At 40.8% G+C, this 26296-nt stretch overlaps 1 protein-coding gene across 1 annotated transcript; it reads left to right on the top strand.

Moving 5' to 3' along the window:
- The first annotated feature begins 810 nt into the window (after nt 1-810).
- SLC15A1 (solute carrier family 15 member 1) lies at nt 811-26223 on the top strand. Its single transcript, XM_086755670.1, has 23 exons — nt 811-997; nt 1723-1745; nt 4650-4734; nt 4822-4963; nt 7932-8051; nt 8408-8507; nt 8743-8833; nt 10690-10773; nt 11534-11616; nt 12759-12845; nt 13853-13942; nt 15194-15238; nt 15332-15364; nt 17129-17217; nt 18429-18510; nt 20008-20133; nt 21484-21633; nt 22058-22107; nt 22777-22884; nt 23021-23117; nt 23585-23731; nt 24601-24708; nt 26038-26223. The coding sequence occupies exons 1-23, from the start codon at nt 811-813 to the stop codon at nt 26221-26223; spliced, it is 2313 nt and encodes a 770-aa protein (XP_086611796.1).
- The last annotated feature ends 73 nt before the right edge of the window (nt 26224-26296 follow it).

The raw sequence follows: 26296 nt of genomic DNA on the forward strand, positions 1-26296 counted from the left end.
TCTGTGCTTTTGTAGGTCTAACCCTGAAGCTGCCTGACAGTGGAGTTCCTCAGACAGTTTAGGTGCTTGTGCTGACTTTAATGCCATCAGGAGTTTCTCCTGTAAAAGGAGAATTGAGGGGTAAAGTCAAAATGGTTGAGAAATAAATGTCTCTTAAACACTGAAGTCAGCCAATGGTGTCTGGAAAAAAAAATGCCTCTGCAGTGTCCTCTGTGTAGAGTTTCTTGAAGAAGTGATACTTCTACCCTCTGGGAAGGAAAAAAAAAACACCAAAAACCAACAAGTTACTTGGTATTTTTTTCCCCAAGGCTTAGCTAGCAGACAGGAGTGAGCTTTTCAAGCTGACGTTATGAAAAACTGGCAATATGATGCATATGTGCTGGAAAGGCCAACAAGTGGAAATAATCAAGGAGTTGTTATGAAGATAGTCTATCAGTAGTGTCTTGGTAGCCTTCAGTATATCTGCTCACCTGAGTTGTGTAAGGGATATTACCAATAACTTTAATGACTCGAGTATCTGCCTGTGTCCTGAAGTTGATGTGTTAACACTTTCTGGATGTTGCTTGTTTTCTAGGAAAACACGTTCTTTAACTACCTGCATAATACTACTTCTGACTCTGTTGTGAAGGTAGTTGCCCACGACAGTGGAGGAAAGAATCAGATTAATTTGTTCTAATAATTTTTGAAAGTCCCTTTACTCAGTATCGTGTCAAACATTAAAGTATAGTGTTGCTGTCAGCTGTTTTCATGTGTTGTGAACTATGGACTAAATAATGATCTTGGCAACCATTTTTCTTATATAGATCTGTTATGGGCACACTTCATTTGCAAGCAAGGATTTCAAAGTTCACATCTTGTACTTGGTCTTATCTTAATGATAATGAACTTGCTCGTGGTTTTGTGGGAAATGCTGACATCCACTATGTGGGCACAGGGCCTTTATCTGAAATGGTGCAAGCTCAGCCTTCGAGCCTCTCCCCTGAGCCGAGCAAGCCCCGTAGGACAGCGTGTGGAGGGCTGCCAGGGGCAGCGAACTTGCCATGAGCATCTGGAAGTGACTTCAACGTTGCAAGCAGCTGCCTGCTCTTGCTGACCTCAGTGGGACCCCTCCTGTGTTTCCAGGGCTTCCTAGGGTAATCTCCAGGCTATGGGAATGCCTACTAATGTGGATCACTCCATTAGGCCATGTATTCAACCCTCCTTAAATCTGAACTATGTGAAGTTTTTCCCTCTTTGGGACTTGGCAACCGCCCTTGGCCGGGCATCTTGAGCCTGTTCCTTACTCTTGAATTGCCTTTAGGGTAGCAACTGTGAGAGTGAATTAAAAGAGGATTCATCTTCTGTGGGTGGTAGGGTGGTCTACCACCACTTTGGATGATAAGACTGATAGTCTTATCAGTCCTCTTTGATATTTTTATTGGGGTTTTTTTGTTTGTTTGTTTGTTTTTCCCCTGGGAGCGTATGTGAGTAAATGCATAGCTTGAAAAACAAAAGGTTATCAAGTGAAGTTTTTAATAATAACATTTTTGTACCATGAAAAGTCTCCCTTTAACAAACTTAAAATTTACTCATCCTGAACAATACTGTGTTTGTTTCATGATTTGTTTCAAGCTGAACATGTCTTCCAGTTGTTTTAAAGAATGTTATTTAGTATTTTAAAGAATGTTATTTAGTAATTTCCATTAACTTGTGGTTTGTGTCTCCCCCCGTCTCCATCCATAGCAGCTAAGAGTAAGAGCAAGTCGGTAAGTATTGTTTTCTCTTATAAAAAGTTGCTATACTGACTGTCTTTGGGTTACATTGTTTGGGTAACTTCAGCAGTGCATTAAAAAAAAATCGTCCTCTAAACATACTTTAAAAATGTAAACCAATGTTCTTGGCCAACACATGCAAAAAAGCCTGGTAGCTCATTAAATCTCAGCTAAGCATTAGTGTGCTCACCACCCTGATAAAATGTCTGAAGAGCTTTTCCTGACTGGGCAGACACTGGCTGAGAGGAGAAGGGTCCCTGGATCCCATCCTTTGTGTGGCTGAGTTGTCATCTGCTGACTCTCCCTTAGGACCCTTTTACCTCTTGTTGTTATTGTTCTTCCTCTTGAATCTTTGAACTGTTAATGACACCTGTCTCAGCAACTCTATTTCTGTCTTTGCTTTTCTTATCTCTCAAGGTTTTACTCTGCAGACTTTCCCCACAGGTTTCTCACAGCTCAGTGGCTTTCTCAGCAGCCAAAGTCAAAGCTGTGCAATGGGGTGGTGTCAGACCTCTGCCTGGCATCCCCAGGGCAGGGGAAGGCTACGTTATAGAACGTGACTTTCAGATTACCTCTTCAGTGGTGGATCCAGTGCTTTCTGGCCCAGAGGGACCACAGCAGAAGATGTTTCAGTAAATGTCTGTGTATGCACATATAAAATGCTCCAGAAGTTTAAGAGGACAGTATAGGGCAAACAGAGAACAGTAAAGGTCATATATTATTGAGGTATAACTGTATATTCTTTTCTTGCTTGTATCATCTTGGAAAAACAGAAGATCTATTACCTTGGGAAAGGCCCTGTAGCTCTCTCCTGTGTACCTCTGTTTGTGCTCAGCCGTGGCTGTGACATGCAAATCTCCACCAGCTTGGGGGCAGTTGGTAAAAACCCACCCATGGCTGCTGTGCTGGCGTGTGAAGGCAGGACATATCTGCCAGGCACATAAGTGCTGGTGGCTTAAAACAGAAACCCAGCCTTGGTGGAAGTTTGTTACCTCCTCTGAGCAGCGCGTAACACCACTGACACAATAAGCAGCTGGGCAGTGTGACAGCCTAACGCTGGGGAGGTTTGATAACCACGAGAAGGACAAAAAGGTTTTACTGAGGTTTTTTGACTTTCTGGTGGGAATAGGTCCTAATAGGACTGCCCTGTCCCTTTTTTTTCTCTGTAGGCAAGCCAGACACAGGGAAGGATGTCTCCTGCTTCAAATGGGGACATCCTCTCCTCCTCAGCTAGGTTATACCCAATTATACTGGCAGAAACCAGCTGCACAGTCTGGATTTCTGTTTTAGAGCCTCACTCAACAACTGCTGAAATCAAAACCTTTTGGGTATATCTATGGGTGCTGAGCCAAATCTTCACAATGTGGTTCCCCATCCACCTCCTCTGGAGCATGAATGTTTGTGTGGCTTAGCGATGGATGGGGCTGGGTGGCATTCTGTATAAATTCCGGTCTACCAAAAGCTGTCTCCAAGCTGGGTCAGTCATGTAGGGCTCCTGCTATCTTCAGCTGAGGGAAGTAGCACCCTGAAGTGAATTTTATCTAATTTTTGAATACATGTGGATGGTCTTCCTTTGGAGATACCTCATTTTGCCCATGGAGGATGTGATAAATCAAGAGTGACAAGTTTCTATTTAGGCCTTTAATTTCTGTTGCTCTGAAGCTAGATGAGTCCCCCCGGCACTCACTTCAGCAGAAGTCAGATTCTTTCAGTGAAGCCTGCTTATTAAACCGTGGTAACGTGCACACTATATGCCTGGTTCAGCCGATAACAAAGATCAATGCTGTTCGGGCTGCTTGCGCGTCCATGTGTCCAAGATCCTTTTGATCTACAGAGTTAACTGTTTTCTGTTTCATGTGACATATGGATTGGTTTGATTCCTAAACCCTCGTCAAATGAAGACAGCCAATGCCATTTTTTTTACCTTGTCCGTGCTTAAGTTTCATAACTGTTTTACCTCTGGGATGTTCTGAGGCTTATTAAAAATCTGATTTTTGTAGCTTGCAGAATTAAATCCATAAAAAAAAGGTAAAAAGTTAAACTTTTGTTCCTAGTAACTTTAATAGAAATGATATCATGTACTAAGCAAAGTAGGTGATCAGAAATTAAACTTCCAGTTCTACTGATTATGCCAGATTTGTACCTGATGTGTACTTTTACCCTTTGTCACAATGGCAAGAGCCATGTCACAAGCTGTGTGATGGTGGCTGCAGAGATGCCTATCACAGCAGGTGAGGGCTGAGTAAATCTGGGAGTTAATGCCATGCCGTTTTAGGTTAGGAGTAAAGTCTGTTCATTCAGCAAGTCTGAAGAAACGAAGGATTCTTCATCAAGCAGAGTATTTGTAAGGATAGACAAGTTTCTGGAGATGCTTGTTTGAATAAAATGTTTAAATGTTTATCTGTCTCAACTGGAGGTATTTAAAAGTAGCCCCAGGCTTTTAACTTTGATGTGCTGTGGGGGTTTGGTGTGATGATTTTGTTGTTGTTCTTGGCTTTAAATTTTGATTTTTTATTTTTTTTTTTAAAAAAAAAAAAAAACAACATTGGCTTTTTGCATACTGCTGGATACCAGTCAAGATTGTTTTAAGAGTGAGATGCTGAAGACTCCCAATGTGCATAGCACAATGCTCGAAGGGCATTGCCAAAGATCTCCTGCAAAGGGCAGATGAGAAGTCTGTAGAGCTCTGGGGTCAAGAGGGGAAAGTGAGAGTTAACTCTCAGCTCAAATAAACCAGCACTGTTCCACAGAAGCTTACACAGCCTCCTAACCCCTGCGTGCCTACGCGCTTCCACTGAGTCTGCATTGAGCTTGCTCAAGCTGTAGGTCACAGTGAGCAATGTTAGTCTGTGTTGCACAGCTCTGTCTGGGCTCACGCTGTCTGTCTCTTGCCTCCAGCCAAGCTGCTTTGGCTACCCCTTGAGCATCTTCTTCATCGTCATCAATGAGTTCTGCGAGCGGTTCTCCTACTATGGCATGCGAGGTATGTCCCGTGTCTCCTCATGCTGACTAATACTTACCCAACCCTGGCTTTAGTTTGTAAGCCGTTGTTCTGTTCTTCTTCCTACAGCGGTGCTTGTTTTGTATTTCAAGTATTTCCTGCAATGGGATGACAACTTGTCTACAGCCATCTACCACACGTTTGTTGCTCTGTGCTACTTGACACCGATCCTTGGAGCACTCATTGCGGACTCTTGGCTGGGAAAGTTTAAGTGAGTGCTTCTTCAGAGAACCAAAAATTGTGAAAGCTCAGTGGTACTGAAACCATCTCCTAAAGCAGCAGTTCAGAACAGCTTCAGAGCTGTTGTTGGCTACTCCAGGATTGTTTGTGGCTTTTTTTTTCCTCTCCTGCACTGAAGCTTGAGGTTTTGATTGATTTAGCTCAGACCTGGAACTGCACTACAAGTTAACAGATGTTACAGTTCTGCTAATCAGTTAAGGGTAGTACTCTGCTTTCCAGGTATGATGCATGTTTTTCTCTCATCTGGACAAAATGTGAGATAAATAAGGAAAGATATTCACCAAGCTGTGAAAACAAATAGATACCGGAGGGTGTAATTGGATTGAATCTTTACCTATTGCAGGTGACCAGCGAAATAGCAAAATACTGTATTATCTGGTATTAATTGAGACTTAGAATATTTTAGAATACTGAATATATCAAGTTACTTGCTGAGTGTGCTCTGTGGAGCCAGCCCAGTCTGTGCAAGCTCATAGCAAGTAACTTGATATATTCAGGCTGCAGCCTGAAAATAAGTGTAGTCACTTGTTTAGATGGTAGGATTTTTTTTTTAATCTATTTTGGCTTTTACTTGTTTTATCAAGATGAAGCTTTGAGACCTTGCATGCCTTCTCTGGTACTTGTGCATCACAGCTGTAAGCCCCCGGCCAGCAGACCCTTAACTGGAGCTCGGTAGAGTGGCTCAGGGCTTAAAACTGGAACTTTAAGCTTGACAAGAAAAAACATGGGTTTGGGAAAAAAAAAAAAGTAATTTGCTGGGTTTAATGTATAGGTGCCCTAAAATACAACAAGGTGCCATGAGGAGGGCTTAAACAAGAATTCATTTAAAAAAAATTTAATTATAAGAGGAAGAGGAGGTTACCCAAGCACTGTTAAGCACTCTTATAGGAGAGACTCAGACCTTACACAGTCCATGTGCTCTGTGCAATGTCTGCTAAGGAGCAGAGCAAGAATGCTGAGACCTGCTCACATATTATTAGATGTGAAGTTCTTGGGGGAAAATAATACGGAAATAATTTATTTTTTTTTTAAATTGAGTACCATCTATGCAGTGCCAATTATATAAGGGTTGTCTTCACAGTGTGCTTATGAGCCTCACAAATAAAAACCAGAAGTTTCTCTCCTGGTCAGCTCAGGTTTAACTTCAATTAGAGACTTTCTTCCAAGTTGTTAGGCAACTAAAGTAACCATAGGGAAGTCCTCTTTTAAAAAAAAAAAAGTTATACTTTATCTACTAAATACCACTAAATAGCAGATTTACTGTTGCCACAACTGCATATAGATTTTTACCCTGCTACAAGGAAGAGCATTTTTAAGTCAGAGAAACCTTCTTCTCAAGTGAGATGAGGTTGGTCAATGGTGTGAGTGATGCTTCATCCATCCCTCTGGTATCAGAGTGCTCCAGGCTTGCTGTGAGGATCTCTTGCCTTTGTCAGATTGTGGAGCCTCCAACATAAGAAGGACATGGACCAGTTGGAGAGGGTCCAGAGGAGGGCCACAAAGATGATCAGAGGGCTGGAGCACCTCTCCTATGAGGAAAGGCTGAGAAAGTTGGGACTGTTCAGCCTGGAGAAGAGGAGGCTCCAGGGAGACCTTATAGCGGTCTTCCAGTACCTCAAGGGGGCCTACAGGAAAGAAGGGGAGAGGCTCTTCAGCAGAGTCTGTTGTGACAGGACTAGGGGTAATGGTTTTAAAATAGAGGGAGGTAGATTTAGCTTAGATATTAGGAAAAAATTTTTTTACAATGAGAGTTATAGAACACTGGAAGAGGTTGCCCAGAGAGGTGATGAATGCCCCATCCCTGGAAACGTTCAAGGCCAGGCTGGATGAGGCTCAGAGCAACCTGATCCAGTTGAAGATGTCCCTGTTCCTTGCAGAGGGGTTGGACTAGATGACCTTTGAAGGTCCCTTCCAACCCTAACCATTCTATGATTCTATGATTCGGATTGTTCTAGGTCCTTGAGCCTTGCCCTTCATTGTCATGGGCTGCTTTGGGTTTGGGACTGCTTCTCCTGCAAACTAGAGTTTTAAATAATTTCACATCATTGCATCCTATTTCTTCTGCTTTTCCTCCAAACTGGAGACCTGGGGCTGTGCCTGTTGAATGGAGCCCCAACCAAGGAAGCAGGTGAATGTGGATTAAACTATAGTCACATACTTAAGCACTGACAAAGTTAAAATGGAGTATGTTCTTACAAGAAAAAGGAATGGTTACTAGAGGTATGGGGGTAGGGGCTGGTGATTCTGTAGTATTCCCTTCCCAGGCATCTCCTGGCAGAGGAAGGTCAGGATAGAAGTCTGCAGCATGCACTCTTCAGTGCTGCTCTCTCTCTGCTCTGAGTTTAAAGATGTTGGTACACTTACAACTGAGAGAGTAGGGTAATAATGTTGTTGTTCACAACAGTATTTTGGGGAAGTTTATGTGTTTAAAGTAGATATTAAAATTTTTTAAATCTTGTTTTTACTCCTTGCAGCTAAAATATAAAAGAACATAGAGAATGCTTTAAACAATACTAAAATCACTGTAAATTGCATACTTCGGTGTTGTGGAGTAGTCCATTTGAACTTCACTGTATATGAAATATGATTACCGCATTCTCGAGTTAGTTATTAAAAAGGCAATCACTGAAGATATTTAAATATCTCATGTGAGCTGGTAATATCTACATAATCTGTTTGTCATCTTGCCTTGCTTAATTAAACAAGGCTAGCTAAAATAATAATATTTTTTAAAAAAAAAAAAACAATAGAAATGTTGTGACAGAGGTATGTGGACAGTAGCTTATGATGAGTCCACAACTTGTCATTTCTGTCAATTATGCTTCTTTACTAAGCATCTTTGAAATGAGCAGAAGTTTACATTATCTATATATGTGTGTGTGTGTGTATATGTGAAATTGTGTTAAGGTATCTAAATTTATCTCCCCTCTTTATAACAGGACCATTGTCTCCCTGTCCGTTGTGTATACGATTGGGCAGGCAGTCATGTCTGTGAGCTCCATAAATGACCTGACGGATCACAACCGGGATGGCTTACCTGATAATGTATCAGTGCACATGTGAGTTGCCTTGTACGTGGGTTTTTTCCAGATTGATGAGGGGTGGGACAACTTACGCCTTAAATTTAGGCTACTTGAATTTCAACTGTCTTGCAATCAGTCTCTTACATATGCTTTAAGTTGTTGGGGTATTTTTATTTTTATTTTTTATTTTTATTTTTTTATTTTTTTATTATTTTTATTTTTTATTATTTTTATTTTTATTATTTTTATTTTTATTATTTTTATTTTTATTATTTTTATTTTTATTATTTTTAATTTTTTTTATTATTTTTATTTTTTTATTATTTTTATTTTTTATTATTTTATTATTTTTATTTTTTATTTTTATTTTTCTCTGTTCTACTTTGTTCCAGTGCTCTGTCCGTGGTTGGTTTGATCCTCATTGCACTTGGTACTGGTGGGATCAAACCTTGTGTGTCAGCGTTTGGTGGAGACCAGTTTGAAGATGATCAGGTAAAAATGTCTTTCAGATTTTCAATTGTATGGGTACTCTTACTAATGTTTTACTATTATAATACTCTACATACTTAGGCATGTGCGTTACTGTAGTGTTTCCCGAGTAGCTGAAGAAGGAACTAGATAACTATTTGTCTCGAAACATGCAAACAGAGCTGCTGATTGTTCAACCTAGGCTGATGAACATGGTTCTGGCTAAGCCTTTCTAAACATATTTTTGTTTTTACTGTAGGAAAAACAAAGAAGTAGATTCTTCTCTATCTTTTATTTGTCCATTAACGCTGGAAGTCTCATATCTACTATAATCACCCCAATTCTCAGAGGTAAGGCCACACGTTTGTTTATGAAATACTAAAACATCAGTAAAGGATGAGTGTTGGAATGCAGTCCAGTTAGGTTTAAATGGATGGTCTGTTCTTTGACACCTTGTTATCTGGCAAATAGTCTTCACTTTCATGTGTGTCATCCAACTTCTCACAGGTGAGGTACTGTCAAAACCAAGCCAGTTTGAGATCTGAATTGCCTTTAGGATCAGAAGTACTAGATCTGAAGAGACATGCTGAAGCCATCCATTTGTATGCCTAATGCAGGTTTTAATTCCATGGAGGTACAAATGTGACACCTCTTCCAATACTTTTAAAACCATGACACAAGAAAGAGTTGTACTGTTTGCTGGGAAGTGTGGCGAGAGCACTCCACTCTAGAAGTGGAGGCTACTCTAAAGTATGCCCACGCAAAGTACAAAAGCATCTATGCGTGTAGGAACACATTTATCCATGTGACAGTTATTTTCTCTTCTACTTAAAATGAATAATATGATCCTAAACAAAAAGCAAACAATTCACTGATTCATATGTGTATGAATTTTTGTGGCAAGCTTACGCAGATGGTGCTGTATGGATGTACTTGGCAGGAATTTGAGGGAGGCTCTTTTTCTCAAAAGAAAAAAAAACAGCATGAGAGTTCTGGAATAACTCAAAAGCACTGGGCTAAAATTCTGGCCTTTGGATTTCTTGACTGGAACAGGCTGTGTAGAAGAACTTTAGATATTTACTTAATGCAAATTTAATCCTTTCCCAAAATGGAAGGAGATATGCATAAGGCACATCATGCAGTTTATTTCCATGATGAAAACCAGATAAATTCAGCTGAGAAAGTGATACCACTATGTCCTGTAAATGTTTAACCAAAAGGCTAAATCAAGACATGAATCAGCTGCAAGCTATTAGTTTTTTCAAATCAAACTCTCTGATTGTCCTATTAGAAGTATGATGAAAAAGGTAATAATTTTGTTTATTGAGAGGGAGAAGTAAAAGACTAGCTATGTCCACACACTGAGTATCATTTCAGGGTGTATGCATGAAGTTTATAAAGTCAAATCACTGACTACTGCTGGAGAGGGTCTGGGGAGCGTGTGGTGTTTGAGAATTTTTTCAGCAAGGTACACTTACTTACATTTTTGTTTATTAAGTTGTCCCAAAACTTTTGTAATCTAGTTCCTTTCTCGCCAAGAATGTGCATTTGATCATTGTAGTAGGATTCTTCTTTCTTCAGTGTAAAACTAAATGCAAGTCTCCTATGAGGAGAGGCTGAGAGCTGTGACTGTTCAGCCTGAACAGGGGAAGGCTCAGGGAGATTTCATCACTGTGTAAATACCTGAAGGGAGGGTGCGAAGGAGAGGGAGCCAGGCTGTGCTCAGTGATGGGACCAGAAGCAGTGGGCACAACTTGAAACACAGGAGGTTCCCTTTGAACATCAGGAAATTATTTTTGCTATGAGGGTGACCGAGCACTGGCACGGGTTGTCCAGGGAGGCTGTGGAGTCTCCCTCCTCGGAGACACACACATGGCCATCTGGACACAGCCCTGGACAACTGGATCTGGGTGGCCCTGCTTGAGCAGAGAGGTTGGACCAGATGACCCCCAGATGTCCCTTCTAACCTGAACCTTTCTGTGATTTCTGTGATACATAATTCCCCTTTTTGATAATGAAAGATAAGTTGGATACTGATCATCCACCCTGTTAATAATGTCAGCAGAGATTTTTTTGTTTGTTTGTTTTTTTGGTTGTTTTTTTTTTTTTCCCCTTGAGTTAACAATGAATGTAAAGAACAGAAGCCTTATGTAAAATACCAGCAGTGCTGACTGGGACTTCTATCTAATGTTACTTTGTACTCCAGCTCAAGAGTGTGGCATTCACAGCAAACAGCGATGTTACCCACTGGCATTTGGAGTTCCTGCTGCCCTCATGGCTGTTTCCTTGGGTAAGTGGAACTGTTTCCATCTTGCTGCTTCAGTAAAACATGATTACATGATAACAAACTCAGAATAATGAGAAAGTGGTAGAAATCTCCAAGTGTCGATCTCTACCAGTACCTGATTGAAACTTAAACTTTTTTTCCTGGGGAGTCAGGGAGATCAACCTGAAGTACTCACTTTTACAAAGAGTCTGGTTTACCAGGAGACACTGGTGGGGCTGGGGAGAGGCACAAATATACCACTGAATTCTGTACAGCAGACAGCGGCTGTGGGTGTTTGCCTGTGTCCTGCCCTGCACGTGGGAGGGTAAGGCTGGGGAACGTGCTTGGGCGTGGGAGCTGAAGACACCTTGGCAAGTCCTGCAATTCAGGCAGAGCCTTGTGTCCCTGCGTAACATGAGCTGCAGCGTCCTGGACTTCTGAAAAGGAGCTCATAAAGCTGTCTTAATCTGGTACAACAAGGTGAAAGCCAAGGTCCTAAGTTCTCCTTGTTTTGACCGTCCCTCAATTAAGCAAACGTCCCACTGAAGACTTACCCTAAGAGTTTCCAGATTTAGTCCTTTGTCTTAAATAGAAGCAATCTGCTGGTATTAATTTTATTTATTTTACTGTATGATAACATGCTAATAGGCAACTTCACTGCTCCTCAGGAGGCTTATTCCCACCCTGATGTCAGTCCTTGACTGTTACAGTTTCCATACCAAATTATTTGCCGCTATTTTCAATTAATCCTGAGTTGCTTTTGGTTTCTGTTTGCATATTGTAGTTGTGTTCATAGTTGGAAGCAGAATGTACAAGAAAGTTCAACCTCAAGGAAATATAATGATTCAAGTTGCCAAATGCATTGGAGTAAGTACTGGTTGTATTGCCAAAATCCTTGGCAGCAATTTTTAAAACTGTTCGGTAAACTTGCCTAGATCAGAAATCTGTCATAATACGAGGAAAGCTTCTGAGGTTTTTTACTTCTTTCCTTACAGAAGACTTCTTACTGACACCTCCAGATTTAGATTGCCTCTTTATTTATCTGTATCTCAATTTATATGCGAATTTATACACAAAGGAAACTAAAATGTCAGTGATATGTAAAACCTTATCCCAACTTCTGGGAATCATTCCTTCCTCATTTGTGCACCTTTATGTAGCCATGTAGTAAGAGACAAACATGCCTTGACACGAGTCAAGAGCAGAGCTACTAGTATATCTTATCAGCAAAAATGTATTGCTTATTAAAATAATGTTATTTACAATGCATAGGTATATTGATCCCCACTGTATTAGGGAGGTCAGATGGGTTACATATCAGTGAAGCCTGCAAGTAAGGGAGCTAAATCTGCATTAATAGCACAGCATGTCCCAACTTTGCAGTACCTCAACTTTGAGATCAGGGGATTTTTTTTCATTTCAGGGCTTCTTGATCTCCATGCAGATCTGCCAGCTCATTATAGCCCTGAGCATTGCTGGTCTTGTAAGCACTGTGAAAACAAAATCTCTATAGGTGATTTTGGCCATTGCTTAGAGTGCTGCCCCTAAGGCCCAGCTCAGCCTTGCATGTTATTCCATGCAGAAAGTCTTAGGAGTTCTTCAGGACTACATTTGTGTATATTCAGTGTCAAGGTATGAGGAATATCTACAAGATGCAGCTTCTTATAGTGAAATGTACTCTTACAGCCATTCAGCTCTGAAAATCTGTGCAGATGACATTCTCCTATTTATTGTCATACATAAGTTAGTCTGAAGTAGGCAAGTCTTCACGTTCCTAACAGCAACCCACATTGAGAGAGACTACTATAGCTGTTTGGTGCACATTCCACTAGATATGCAGTGTGAGGCCTTAAATGAGGCCAAATATTTCTTCAGGTGCCTAAAGCAGTCAACAGAAGTCACCCACCTCTAGCACCCTCTGAAGCAGGAGTGTCATCTTTAATGACAAAACATCTTCTAGCATTGCAAATATTTGTAATGCCACTGAAGAAAATTCTATTTCTCCTCAGTTTGCAATCAAAAACCGGTTTCGGCATCGCAGCAAGGAGTTCCCCAAGAGAGAGCACTGGCTAGACTGGGCAAGTGAGAAGTATGACGTAAGTACTACGTGAGTGCTCCTGTGCTGTGACACTTCCTGACCCTCACCTTCTCTTCTGTCTGCTCTGATCCATTGCCTCAAGCACTCGGTAAACAGTTTTAAGCATCTCAACCATTTAAAGATAATTGTCTGGCCAAATCTCGGTGCCCCCCTGGGATTGCAGGTTACCACCCCAACTCCTGTGGGACAAAGTAGATCTGTGTATGAGTCAATACTCTGTGCGATCATAGGTTGCTCAGAGAAACTGAAGAAAATACTGTTTCCCTTGTTGAACAAATACAAGCACCTTTTAGTAAAATAGCAAGCATTATCCCTATCAGCTTTTTATTTCTCTCAGTAAACTGGCTTCAGAACCAACTTCAAACAAAAGTATGCTGGTTTAATAACTGCAGAAGGGAAAAATAGGGATGGTGTTGACTGTCATGCTTAATGCCTAGGGCCATAATACTTGTCACAGGATCAAACTGCAGAATTATGCTTAAGAATTTCAGCTTACGTGGATAAACACTACATCCCCTCGGCCTCAATACAAGCTCCTTACCATGACTATGAAAGTCTTGTATCCCATAGTCCCCAGTTGTGAACCTTGCCTCCCGTCCATCCTGTCGTCGAACCTTAGCCCATCTCCTTTATTTTCCTTTTGCCTATATGCATTTTTCATGTGTGAAATGCATTCCTCAGTCACCCATTGTTCAAATGCATCCTTCCCAGAAAATTAAAGCAGTGCTAAGTATTGAATCTCATGCTGCCATCAGTATACATGCCAAGAGGCACACATTTCTCAGATACCAATGTCACCTTTAACCAGCAGCCCTTCCCACATCCATAAGACAGACCTTGTGCTTTTTAACAGAAATCAGTGAAGTAGCCACAACATACAAAGTTCAGGATGTGAGTAGACGTTGCATGATGTGTAAACCTGTTGCTGTGCTGTGAATAGCAATCTGCAACAGTCTTTTTTTTTTTTTTAACTAATTCTTCTTGTGTAATTCTCCTTTGCTGCAGAAACGACTGATTGCTCAGACTAAGATGGTGTTGAAGGTGCTTTTCCTTTACATCCCTCTCCCCATGTTCTGGGCACTCTTTGACCAGCAGGTAAAGTAGGAATTGTTTGGCTTGGCAATTACAGCTGTACCATGTCATTCTATCTACTCTAAGGTCACCAGACATGAAAGGTGTTTATGGGAGGCTAGAAAATAATTTTCTGCCTGGTTCTAATAATTTAACCTGGTTCTAATGCAAAGGGGTGGTTATTCTGAGTCACGTTAGCATGGGATGTTCTGTAGACAGGGGGAATTCAGTTGATCTGGATATACCCAGGACTGATCCAGTGACTGAGGCTTCTCCAAATCTGCCAGGACTTGGAGGACGCAATAGTAATTTAAAGCTTTCTTAGTTCTAACTCTTCTTCCACTCTCAGTTGTGAGATGCAATGTAGAGTCCTAGTGTAAATGTTTTGGAGAGTCAGGGCTGAAATGAGCTGGATAGCTGTTGCTTAATCACTCAAACCTCACACCTTCAAGCATAAGCGTAAGCCTGTAATTCCCTTTCACTTGGTGGACTGAGTGCTCAGAACTCACAAAAGCAGGCTTTCATAGTTAAGTGTAGAAATACGAATTTAGGAGAGTGTCTGAGAGAACCAGAGGCTGAAAGCTTTGTCCAAGGCAGAGTGTAGGAAGCTTGGTCCAGACTGCCTGGATCGTGCTGCTTTGCTGTAGTACCAGTGAGCTGTAACTGTCAGTGTGACCTGCTACAAATAGGCAACCCTGCTGTGAAATTCAGAACTAAATACTCATTGCATGAATAGTAACTGTCACAGCTCACAGTGGTACATCATGAGTGGTTAAAGGTTCTCACCACAGACGCAGTGATGCGTGTTCCTGTCCCACCCTGGGCATGGGCTGAAAGTCAGTCCTGCTTGGCACAGCTCTAGACAGGTTTTCTGGGCAGAGGGCTCAAGACAGATCCAGCTCTGGCTTGGCTGCTTGCTGCTGGGCTGCGTGAAGGAAGGACAGCCATGTCAGTGGTGTGGGGCACTTGGCTCAGGCAGATGGCATAAAGGTGCTCAGGTGGCTTCCACACACACCACACGGCAGTGCTATGCGCAGGATGTCCCTGCCATCTCTCCAGCTAATCTCTGCATCACAAAATTAGTAAATGAAGTTAAATGGGCCGTGAGGATCACTTTGTTCAAATGTTTATGTTGCAGGTAAGAATACTTCTATAGCAAGCTGGTTTTTTATTATATTGCATGTCCTGCCCAACACTTGGCATATAAAAACGGTTCAAGAGGAACTCTGGAAGATTGATTTACTGCAGAGTTTAACTTTCTCCTTTTTTGTTAAGGGGTCAAGATGGACACTCCAAGCCACAACAATGGATGGAGATTTTGTAGGTTACTTTTTATTGCTTTTTTTTTTCTTAATTAACATTTACTTTTTATTTGTTGTCATAATATTAAAACCTATTTCTCTTCTTCACCAGGGAGCTTTTCCAATTCAGCCAGACCAAATGCAGGTACAGTAATCTTCTGTCTGACAATTCTAAGTACTTCCCAAGGATTTTATTTTTATATTTTATATATATATTTCACAGAATCATTTAGGTTGGAAAAGACCGTTAAGATCATCAAGTTCAACCATTAACCTAGCACTGCCAAGTCCACCACCAAACCATGTCTTTAAGTGCCACGTCTACACATCTTTTATGTACCTCCAGGGATGGTGACTCTACCACCTCACTCAGCAGCCTGTTCCAATACTTGACAACCCTTTTGGTGAAGGAATTTTTCCTAGTATCCAATCTAAACTTCCCCTGGTGCAACTTGAGGTTGTTTCCTCTCATCCTATCACTAGTTACTTGGGAGAAGAGACCAACACCCGCCTCCCTACAACCTCCTTTCAGGTAGTTGTAGAGAGCAATAAGGTCTTCAGTCTCCTTTTCTCCAGACTAAACAACCCCAGTTCTCTCAGCTGCTCCCCACAGGACATGTTCTCCAGATCCTTCACCAGCTTCATTTATCCTTCTATGGACACACTGTAGCACCTCAATGTCTTTCTCGTAGTGAGGAGCCCAAAACTGACCACAGTATTCCAGGTGTGACCTCACCAGTGCAAAGTACAGGGGGATGATCACTTCCCTAGTTCTGCTGGCCACACCATTTCTGATACAAGCCAGGGTGCTATTGGCCTTCTTGACCACCTGGGCACACTGCCAGCTCATATTCAGCTGGCAATTGACCAACACCCCCAGGTCCTTTTCTGCCAGGCAGCTTTCTAGCTGCTCTTCCCCAAGCCTGTAGCATTGCATGGGGTTGTTGTAATCCAAGTGCAGGACCCAGAACTTAGCCTTGTTGAACCTCATACAACTGGCCTTGGCCCATCGATCCAGCCTGTCCAGATCCCTCTGCAGAGCCTTCCTATCCTCAAGCAGATCAACACTCCTGCCCAACTTGGTGTCATCTGCAAACTTACTGAGGGGAGCACTCAATCCCCTCATCCTATTGATAAAGCTATTAAACAGAACTGGCCCTGATACTGAGCCCTGGGCAACACCGCTTGTGACCAGCTGCCAACTGGAGTTAACTCCACTCACCACAACTCTTTGGGCCTGGCCATCCAGTCAGTGTTTTACCCAGTGAAGAGTACACATGCCCAAGCCATGAGCAGCCAGTTCCTCCAGGAGAATGCTGTTGAAAACTAAAATATAGGTAGACAATATCTACAGCCTTTCCCTCATCCACTAAGTGAGTCACCTTGTCATAGAAGGAGATCAGGTTGGTCAAGCAGGACCTGCCTTTCATAAACCCATGCTGACTGGGCCCGGTCACCTGGTTGTCCTGTACGTGCCATGTGATGGCACTCAAGGTGATCTGCTCCATGACCTTCTCTGGCACCAAGGTCAGACTGACAGGCCTGTAGTTTCCTGGATCCTCCTTCCAGCCCTTCTTGTAGGTGGGCATCACATTCGCTAACCTCCAGGCAACAGGGACCTTCCCAGTGAGCCAGAACTGCTGGTAAATGATGGAAAGTGGCTTGGTGAGCACTTCGTCAGCTCCCTCCGTACCCTTGGGTGGGTCCCATCCAGCCCCATAGACTTGTGTGTGTTTAAGTGATGTAGCAGGTTGCTAACCGTTTCCCCTTGGATTATGGGGACTTGATTCTGCTCGGCTAGGTACCTGGAGAACAACTGGTCTTAATTGCCTTTAATTTAAAAAAACAAACAAACAAACAAACTTTGAAAAACACTTAATTTTTCCCTTCTTATGTTCATATTCAACAGACTGTGAATCCAATCCTGATTATTGTAATGGTCCCAGTTGTAGATGCTGTGATTTATCCTTTAATCAAGAAATGCAAGATCAACTTTACGTAAGTTGATGTACTTACCTGACTTCAACAGAGGGTCATTTTAGTGGTTTCTTTAAACTGCTCTTTCAGTCCTAATATAACAAGAGCAAGTGTTCAGCTAATGAGAGTATAGTGTATTTAAAATTGAGTTAATATTTTAAACAAATGAAAATTAAAAAAATAACCAAGACTCTGTAAGTGCTATGTACAGGCACCACAGATTAGAAGAAGAGACTCTAATAGCAAAGTAACAATATTTTCCAGTTATGGGAAAAATCACTTGACTGCAGGAGAGATGATGTTTACTGTTTTCCACTTCCCCATGTTTATGCCCTCTCCCTCCCAAAGTATAGGAAGTAGAAATACAACATACATCCTTAGCATGTGTCCTCTCTGGGGCTTAACTACCTGAGACAAGATGTGTTTCCTTTTCAGTCCCAATGAGGAGTCTGGCTCACTGGATACTTCTAGGTGTAGTTTCAGAGGGCATTGCTCATTGTTTTCAATGTTGGTAACGAAGTGGCTAGCACTTACTACTTGGAGGGGCAGAATATAATATAGTTCTTAAAGCAGTTCTGGTAGGGCTAAGAGGCAATGCTGTTTTTCCATCTAGTTATGAAAAATCTGGGGCGTGCGCTGTGCTGGAAACACTATCATTAATTTGTCGACACTCTATATCTGACAAATGAGACCATAAATAAAACATCTACCTTAAATTTACCCTTACAGCTTAACTGAATGACAGCAGCTGTCTCCTAATTCAATGCATTTCTCTGACACTTTCTATTCAATATTGTTTTGATTTAAACATAGCAATATAGACACAAGTTGTTATCTTTTTTTTTTTTTTTAAAGGTATAACTTCTTGTCTTTCTGCTTTTTTTTTTTTTTTAAAGTAAACAACCATACTGGGTTTTTTTTTTTCTTCCTGCAGATCAGACTTTTCCAGAAATCTGAAAATTATGTTCAGCCAATGTTTGAGCTCAGCAGATGCAGAGTTAACGGGTTATTAAGATACAGCAGGGAAGATATCTTTCCCAATAGTGTAACTATTAATTGAGGCACCCAGCTTAGCAGAACACTTTCTGTAACGAATCAGCCCTTCAGATGGTGCTAATATGCTAGTTGTGGCCGTTTGAGTTTCCCATTATGGAAAGAAAACAACTAACAGCTGACGCTTGGAATTTAGTATTTGTCTTGAAACTCATGTATGTGTTCTGTTGCTGTACTAGGCCCCTGAGGAAGATTACTGTCGGTATGTTCCTTGCATCTTTGGCTTTTGTTGCTGCTGCCCTTGTACAAGTGCAAATAGATGTAAGTTCAGTCACATGCAAGTATTTACTATTAATATTTAGTCAATACAGAACAAAGTGTGTTTAAGGTGAAAATGAGCCAAGACTCCTAAGTTTGGAACAAAGCATATGAGCACAGAAGTAGAAGGAGGGAAAATATTAAATGTATATTCCAATAGTGTGATCAGCATAATAAATTCAACTAGTTATGAACACCATTCTGCAAAACATCTCATCTGCCATTAACATAAATCACCATTAAAGGCAACTTCGGGTCTTTAAACTGGGACTAAAAGCTGAAAACTAGAGATTTGTTTGGCTTACCAGAGGGCTGCTTTATATCTCCAATCTCTTCTGATATTAGACTGGAGGGGAAGCATGACAGTCTGGGAAGCATCATCACAGCATGAGCAAAGATGATACCTGTTTAAGGCAGGATTCATCACACCTAACTTTCTTTGCCCCAAAGGGAGGTGTCATGCCTGCGCTAGATGTAGGTTTCCCCTGTAGCTGGAGAGTTGCCGACACCTCTGGGAGGTAATCCATTGCATTCCAAGATCTGAATTGCCATCCAGAGGTGCCTTCCTGTCTCCATGCACTGTCTAGGTGAGATATCTAACTCTTAAGGAGCTTTAGTTAGGAATGAGGAATTCTCTCTGTAAGATGTGGGTCTGGCAGTGAAAAAACCTTTATAGTCAACTCTGCCTCTCCAAGGTGAAAGTAAAGGGTCTGGCCTTCAGCTGATATAAAGACCTCCAGGCTGCGTCCTTGAATGCCCTGTTCAGAGGCCAGAGCTGTGCACATAAACACCTACGGGCGTTGGGCAGAAGCTTAATCAAAACTGGTAATTTCCCAGACTGTCCCACGAGAATCTCCTGCAGAAAGGTAAAGATGGACCTGTTCTTGTTGTGTCATGTAACTATAGAGATTGGAGTGGGCAAAAGTGTGGAAACAGAGAAAAGGTCAAGGCAGAACTGAAATGCATACAGCTTCTACAGCTGTTGATGCTTTGCATGAGCAGAAGCTATTTACTCTTAGATCTGATGGAAGTGGAATCACCAGAAGTTAAGTTTCTCTGGGCTATCACACTGAGTAGTGCCCATACATCCTTCTGCCCAGTTCAGCAGCACCAGTGCTGGGGGAAAATGTGTCAGAATATGGTACAAAGAAATTCGGGAACCCAGGCAGCTATAGGATGCAGGAAAAGTCCATTCCTTGAACTGCAGAACAGCCTTGGTAGCAGCATCAGGCTGCAGGACATGATCAAAGAGGAACCACATGTGGCCATGGAGGTGTTGTGGATGAGAGACTTCTTTCCTGAGGGAGCAGTAAGGCAGCTTGTGAGACTAGTAACAAGACCTGTTACTAAAGTTGCATCCCTCTGACAATCACACATTGTCAGACAAATGCTAGTTTTCATCACGAGATAATTATGATCACAAGAATTGTAGTGCTTTTTCCATGTGACTGAGGATAGACCACTGATTCTACTTTTTTTTTTTTTTTTCCTGTCCTACAGAAAACTCTTCCAGTTTTCCCCACAGCTGGGCAATCCCAAATCAAAATAATAAATCTAGGTACTGATGGTGCAACTGTTCAGTTTGAACCTCAGCTTCAGAATGTGACTGTAACATCTATGGCATCAGTAAGTAAGGGGAGATTGGGAATAACAAGTTAAAAAAATGAAGTAAGTAAGTGAAACTGGTTCTTAAATAATGGTTCAAAATTGATTATTTTCTAGGTTTTTTTTCTTATATTAATTAAAGGCTTTTTTGGTATTGTGGAATTAATTGTTACTGAAAACACAGTGAATTAAGAAATGGTAACTATTTCAATATCCTAAGTAGTACTGGTTTGGTCTGGGAAGAGGGTTGTTGTTTTGTTTGTTGTTTGTTGTTTTTTTTTTTAAAAAAGAAACTTTAAGAAACTTGCAGTTGAAAATAGAAAATTCCACTCTTGCTAAAAAGGTGCCATTTCTTAACAGTGAGAACACCCATTGTTAAAAAAAAAAAATTAGCTCTAGTAAGTCATTGCTCTTGCTGTGAGTGATCACTTGAACAGGGAGCTTTTTCTGTGGCTACATCACATATATTAAGCTTCCGATTTTGCTGTTAAAGAACCTCTTCAGGTCCTACTACAGCACAACTTTGATAGCCCTCTTGACAGAAAAACTATGGTGGAGCTGACAGATGCTTTTTTAATAAGAGATGCTAGGAAGTGTCTTCTCTGATAGTCTACAGTCCTGTTTCCACATAAGAGGAGAAACCCTGTTCCATCCTCCTCCAAACTTGCCTCGCATGGAAACTGAGCTGTGAGGAGAAGATAAGATACAAATTGTATGCTGATGTGGATTTGATAGAACTATGGTGCACACCTGAAAATGAAGGGTGTAAAATGCTCCTCTCCCAACTATAGGCATTTTATAATCCAGATGTTTTGGATTATAAAATGCTTTTAATAATCTACATTACTACATTAACATGTTTATTAATATTTTAAGTATTTTATGTTGATGAAATATATTTAGAATACTACATCTCCTGGTAGTAGTCACTCCTGTTACACTGAAACCATAAAGATGTAGCTTGCATTTGCATCTCTTAGGAGGTGCTGCCATTTGGAAAATGCTGCATTTTATGCTAGTGCTGTCTCTGTAGCTAAACAGAATTTTACTTGGTGGTGGTGGTGATAAGCCTGATTTATCTGGAGCAAGAAATACACAGGAAAACGTAACAGCTATTCCATAATGCTTGTGAGAAGCTCATGTTACTTTGAAGCCTGTGTAACTAAATAAGTTAATAAAAAATGATGATTAAATTAGTGCTTGATGTAGAAAACTTAACAAAAATGAAAGTTAGGAGATGCTCATGATCTCTAGCACTTCAGAAGTAACAACCTTGTAAACTTCTGACTCCTTGAGTCCATAACACTCGCTTAAAGCTGTAGACAAATGTGCAGTTGCATGGGAATTCATAGAATTCATTTGTTGTTGTAGACGAGCTACATGACATTTGAGACTTCTCGGTTGCAATCATTAAAAATAACCTCTGGAAATGAAACTACAACTGAAGTTATCCAGTTGCCAGGGGAAAACCGTCACACTCTTGAAATTAAAAATACTGCGACAGGCATTTTTTCTGAATTGGTAAGTCTGCTTAATTCCCAAGATATGCATTAATGCCTTGGCAACTATCTGCGTGGCGTGCGTGAAGCTGAGAGGACAAGCTCTGGGTAGCTTTTCGTTTTGTCATGTTTTCTGTTTCTCCCCCTCTCTGTTGTACCAGTGAGACTGGTGAGCTGCAGACAGCAGGGCAGATTGTTTTTTGAAAAAAAACAAAAGTAAAAAATTGCCAACTTGGTATTTAACTTGACAATTACTCTTTCACCAAGACTTAAATGTCTGGTCATACAGTGTTTTCTAGTAGACATGTATCTTAGTAGGAACCTGGAAGGAAAGGTCTGGAGTCTTGCTCTGAAGCCTCTGATAATTCTCACTGCTATGTAATAGTGCCCATTTAAGCTGTTCACTGATGCCAACAAAGTATCCTGATAATGGTCTCTTCTACCAGCTGTTTGACAATGTCACGTCAAAACCAGAAGAAGGAAATAATCTCATCAGGTAGAGTTTGTTTTGCTTCTAAACTTTGGCAGTAGAGTGACTGTCTCTTCAATCTGCCTCTTGGTGGGGGGCTCCTCTTGCTTAACAGAGCTTTCTATGCTATAGGAAATCTCTGCTGGACACCTCTCTCAGTGTTTAAAGGGTGAAGGAACTTCCAAGGCACGATTCATCTAAGCTATCCTGCATATCTACTTTGGGTATAATTTAGCTAAAATTGGAAGTGCATGTTTCACTTCATTGCCTAGGCTTTTTTGTTTTGTAGACAACCAGCACAGATTGTGTGTCTGCACCTCCTTTTTAATCTTGTGTAAGAAGTATCCTACCACTTCTGTAGGTTTTCGTTTTGTTTTTTGTTTGGTTGTTTGGTTGGGTTTTTTTTGTTGTTGTTCTTCTGTGTCTTCCACTTGCAGATGCATTTGTTATTGGCTGTAGCGAAGGGTTGCTTTTGACGTTCTCCTAAGCAGGCAGCAGGCTGATGTAGGTCTAACTTGCTTTTTGCATTAGCCACGTTTTAAGAGACTTAGAGTTCTTTCAGAAACATTAACTGACAAAAATGAAAGGGGAAGATTTGATGCTTGTTGTGTTGCCAGTATATAATTATAAGTAAAACCTGTATTCTTTTACTTATGCATATTTTGTGTAGTATTTTATCACTCTTGCATTTTAAAGGTTCATAAACAATTTGCCCGATACTGCCAATGTCACTATGGGTGACACTTCTTTTGGAATACTGACGTCCCTTTCTGCCACTGATTACAGCCTCTTTTCAGGAGGAAGGTAAGCACTTGCCTTTATCTAAATCTAGGGAAAGACATACTTATCCTTGTGAAAATGACATAGAACTCTTTTATTTTATATAATACACACAATTGTCTATACCTATGGTCTAAACTGCATTTTTTTTCTTTTTCAGAAAAGATAATATTACAGTTATTGGAAATTCAGTGGCTTGTTCAGTTACTTCAAAGTCACTTGGATTTGGCAGTGCCTATACAATTGTAATTAATGCGGTGAGTTGCCAGTGCTGTTAAATGGGCAAGACAGAATTCCTTTTCATGACGATATTTTTTTAAGTAAAAAAAAAAAATCACACCACTTGTAAAATTATCCCTCTTGCCCTTCATTGTACATATGATAGATTTCTTATATGTCAAACAGAACTTAAAACCCCATTGTTAATAATAATAACAATGGTTTACATAATAACATAATAATGATGGGTATGATAATGACATAATGCAAGAATTCATGTTCATCATAAAAGGCCTTAAATCTTTAGCCTTGTTAGACACTAAGGACTTGCATGAAGTCTGCTGTAAAATAACTACTGCTTTATAACTAAGTATGCAGTGCTTCATATAAAATATGTCTTTCTTACCCCAGAAGTTTGTATACAGAGATGATACAGAACTGCTTAGAGTGCCTTTGGTGTACAGACCTTTTATCACTGTTCCTAATGTGCTATTTTAATTTCCAGTGTTCTGGAGACGTTCTTGATGTAACATATTCTGAAGATATCCCACCCAACACAGTTCATATGGCTTGGCAGATCCCTCAGTATTTTATTCTTACATGTGCAGAAGTAGTCTTCTCTGTCACTGGGCTGGAGTTTTCATACTCACAGGTAGGTTTCGCCCTTCAGAGCGCACACTGTGTTAATAGTCCTGAGTGGAGTCCTTGCCCTGGTACAAATTAAGATCTGTGATTTATTGTTTTTAAGTGGTGGTTCTGTATAGCTGCTTTGTTTGAACAATGATGTCTTTTAGAGCTCCCGGTAAGACTATAGGCTGGCGTAAGTTGGCCTTGTTTCACTAGCGTTCAGTGTTTTCCATAAAGCTGTGCTGAATTTTATAATTCGAAGACTTGACCACCAGTTCTCAAATCTCCTTCTTACATGTGACTTTCCATTGAAAATAAGTGGAACTGTACTGCTGCTGTACAACCAAAATGGAGAGTCCTCAAATATAAAATGACGAAGTACTGATGCCTTATCCCCATACCCATACAGTCTTTAGCAGCAGTTTAATTTTACACTCTTAAACTGGGGTTGGAAGACAAAGGAATTGTATTATTAGCTGTGTGTATTTCTTCCCTTAATTCTGAGTCGATAAACTGCAGTGATGGGAACATAGTAAGATGTGGCTTGCTAGACTGTGATGCACTGAATTTCTTTTTTAATGTATATCATATGCGACTGAGTCAGATGTAAAATGTGCCTGTTAGTTACTCAGTGTGTACAAAGTTAAAGGTGTTTTAGTCAGTACTAGTAACCTCTTGCTCATCAAAGCCGTCCCCAGGCCTGTTTTAGTTCTCTAGCAATTTTTAAAAACAAAACAAAACAAAAAAACCCACACACACAAAAAAAACAAGCCAAGAAATTCCCCTCCTTCCTCCAGAGAATCAGTCCTTCTTATAATGTAAAGAATGCAGTAAACATCAGAAAACAAGTGATCACAGTGTTTGACTAAAACTTAAGTGCCTTTACTTCTATAGGCCCCATCTAACATGAAGGCAGTGCTGCAGGCAGGCTGGCTGCTAACGGTGGCTGTCGGTAACATAATTGTCCTCATCGTGGCTGGAGCATCCAAACTCAGTGAGCAGGTAAGCACACAAGCCATGGACGTGCTTTTATATGACACTGTGAGGAAAGCAGCTCTAATACAGGGGGGAATCATGGCTGATGATCTTCAACCACAACTTTTGAGCATCATCATTATGGTGACTTTGCCTTTATAATAGGAATGTAGGAGGTTAGTGTTAGCTTACAAGAGTGTACCAGTCAGTTGTAGAACTAGTTCTTGACTGAATCTCATGAGAGTAAGTAACGGAGTCATGAATCTTTATAAGATATCTGAATTAAAACTACTGTTGATGGCTGTGACAACAGGGCAGTAAATTGTCTTCTGGAGCAACGTCTAAAGTTTCTGTTGGTCCTTTTCAGCAGCACTTTGGGAAACAATGTGTGTACACATGTACATACACAAATTAAACTTTAAATATTTCTAACAAACACTTCAACAGAGATTTCTACCTCTTGTCTGTTGTTTGTAATTCCTAACTCTTGGTCTGTCAGACTCCTTCTCTTGCAAGCAGCACTTTCTAGTATCTCTAATAAATTGCTTCTTATGCTGTGGAAATGTTGTGAACATCTTGGCTGAAATTCTAGACTGATGGGATGAAAACAGAACAAAATTCTGTTCACTGCTAATGAACCTTCACCTGCATACCTCAGCCTTGCCATGTCCTTTCTTCTGGCTCCATTGGTTTCAAACCTCATTGCTTGGGGCATGAAAGCTGTCTTTCTCCTGGTGAAGAGCACTTGGACAAGACTTTCTCAGACTACTTGTGACACTCTCTAATGAGTCAAAAGGGATATCTGAGAGAAGGGAGAGCCTGCCTTTGAAACAGGTCTGGTAGTCCTGGTTTCAGCTAAGTTAACCAGAAAGAGCATGAAACAGAGCCGTTGAGGCTTTTCAGGTGGAGATAACATTTTTAAACCAAAGTTCCTGGTCCTGCACTCTGCCCAGATCTGTGGTCAGTAGAAACTTTACTGCTGACCTAAGTGGAAGCAGGATCACTCCCAGCCTTGTTTAAAAATTAGATTACCTGACCAAAAGGAGGGTCTGAGTTTCCTCTTCAGGCTTTCACTTCATTCCCATGCCTCCAGGAAGAGGATGTTGTAAAACTTTCCAGCATTCGTAGAACTCTTGGCTCTTCCTTGAAGACAACTGCTGGAAAGCCCTCAATTCCGGTTGCTTTAATATGTATTATATACATCTAATACTTAGTCCTTTAAGTTATATGGTACTTGTTATATGTGCTCCGTTTCATACTCTGAATGAACCTCATTCCTTGCAAACTGTAAAAAGGTGTAATTCTTTTGAGGAACAAATATTGATGGATAAACTATGCTTTTTTTCTTTTTTACAGTGGGCAGAGTATGTGCTGTTTGCTGCCTTGCTGTTGGCAGTTTGCATAATTTTTGCTATCATGGCTTATTTTTATACCTATGTTGATCCAAATGAGATTGAAGCCCAACTTGAGGAAGAAAAGAAAGAAGTCAAAAAGGATCAAGACTTCTATGAAAAGGAAGCTGAAGCTGACTCTCGGATGTAAAAGGTGTATTCAAGGAGTGTGTGTAAACTATGGTATCCCATTAACTATCCCTGCACTAAGAGGAATCAGGGTA

This window comes from Chlamydotis macqueenii, chromosome 1 (genome assembly GCF_036417535.1).
Source record: "Chlamydotis macqueenii isolate bChlMac1 chromosome 1, bChlMac1.mat, whole genome shotgun sequence".
Classification (NCBI taxonomy): Eukaryota; Metazoa; Chordata; class Aves; order Otidiformes; family Otididae; genus Chlamydotis; species Chlamydotis macqueenii.

Coding starts and splice junctions, on each gene's coding strand:
- SLC15A1 (XM_086755670.1), top strand. CDS start 811: ATGGGCACACTTCATTTGCAAGCAAGGATTTCAAAGTTCACATCTTGT. Junction 13,943..15,193: donor GGGCACTCTTTGACCAGCAG/GTAAAGTAGGAA, acceptor TTTTTTGTTAAG/GGGTCAAGATGGACACTCCA. Junction 21,634..22,057: donor CAGGCATTTTTTCTGAATTG/GTAAGTCTGCTT, acceptor CTCTTCTACCAG/CTGTTTGACAATGTCACGTC.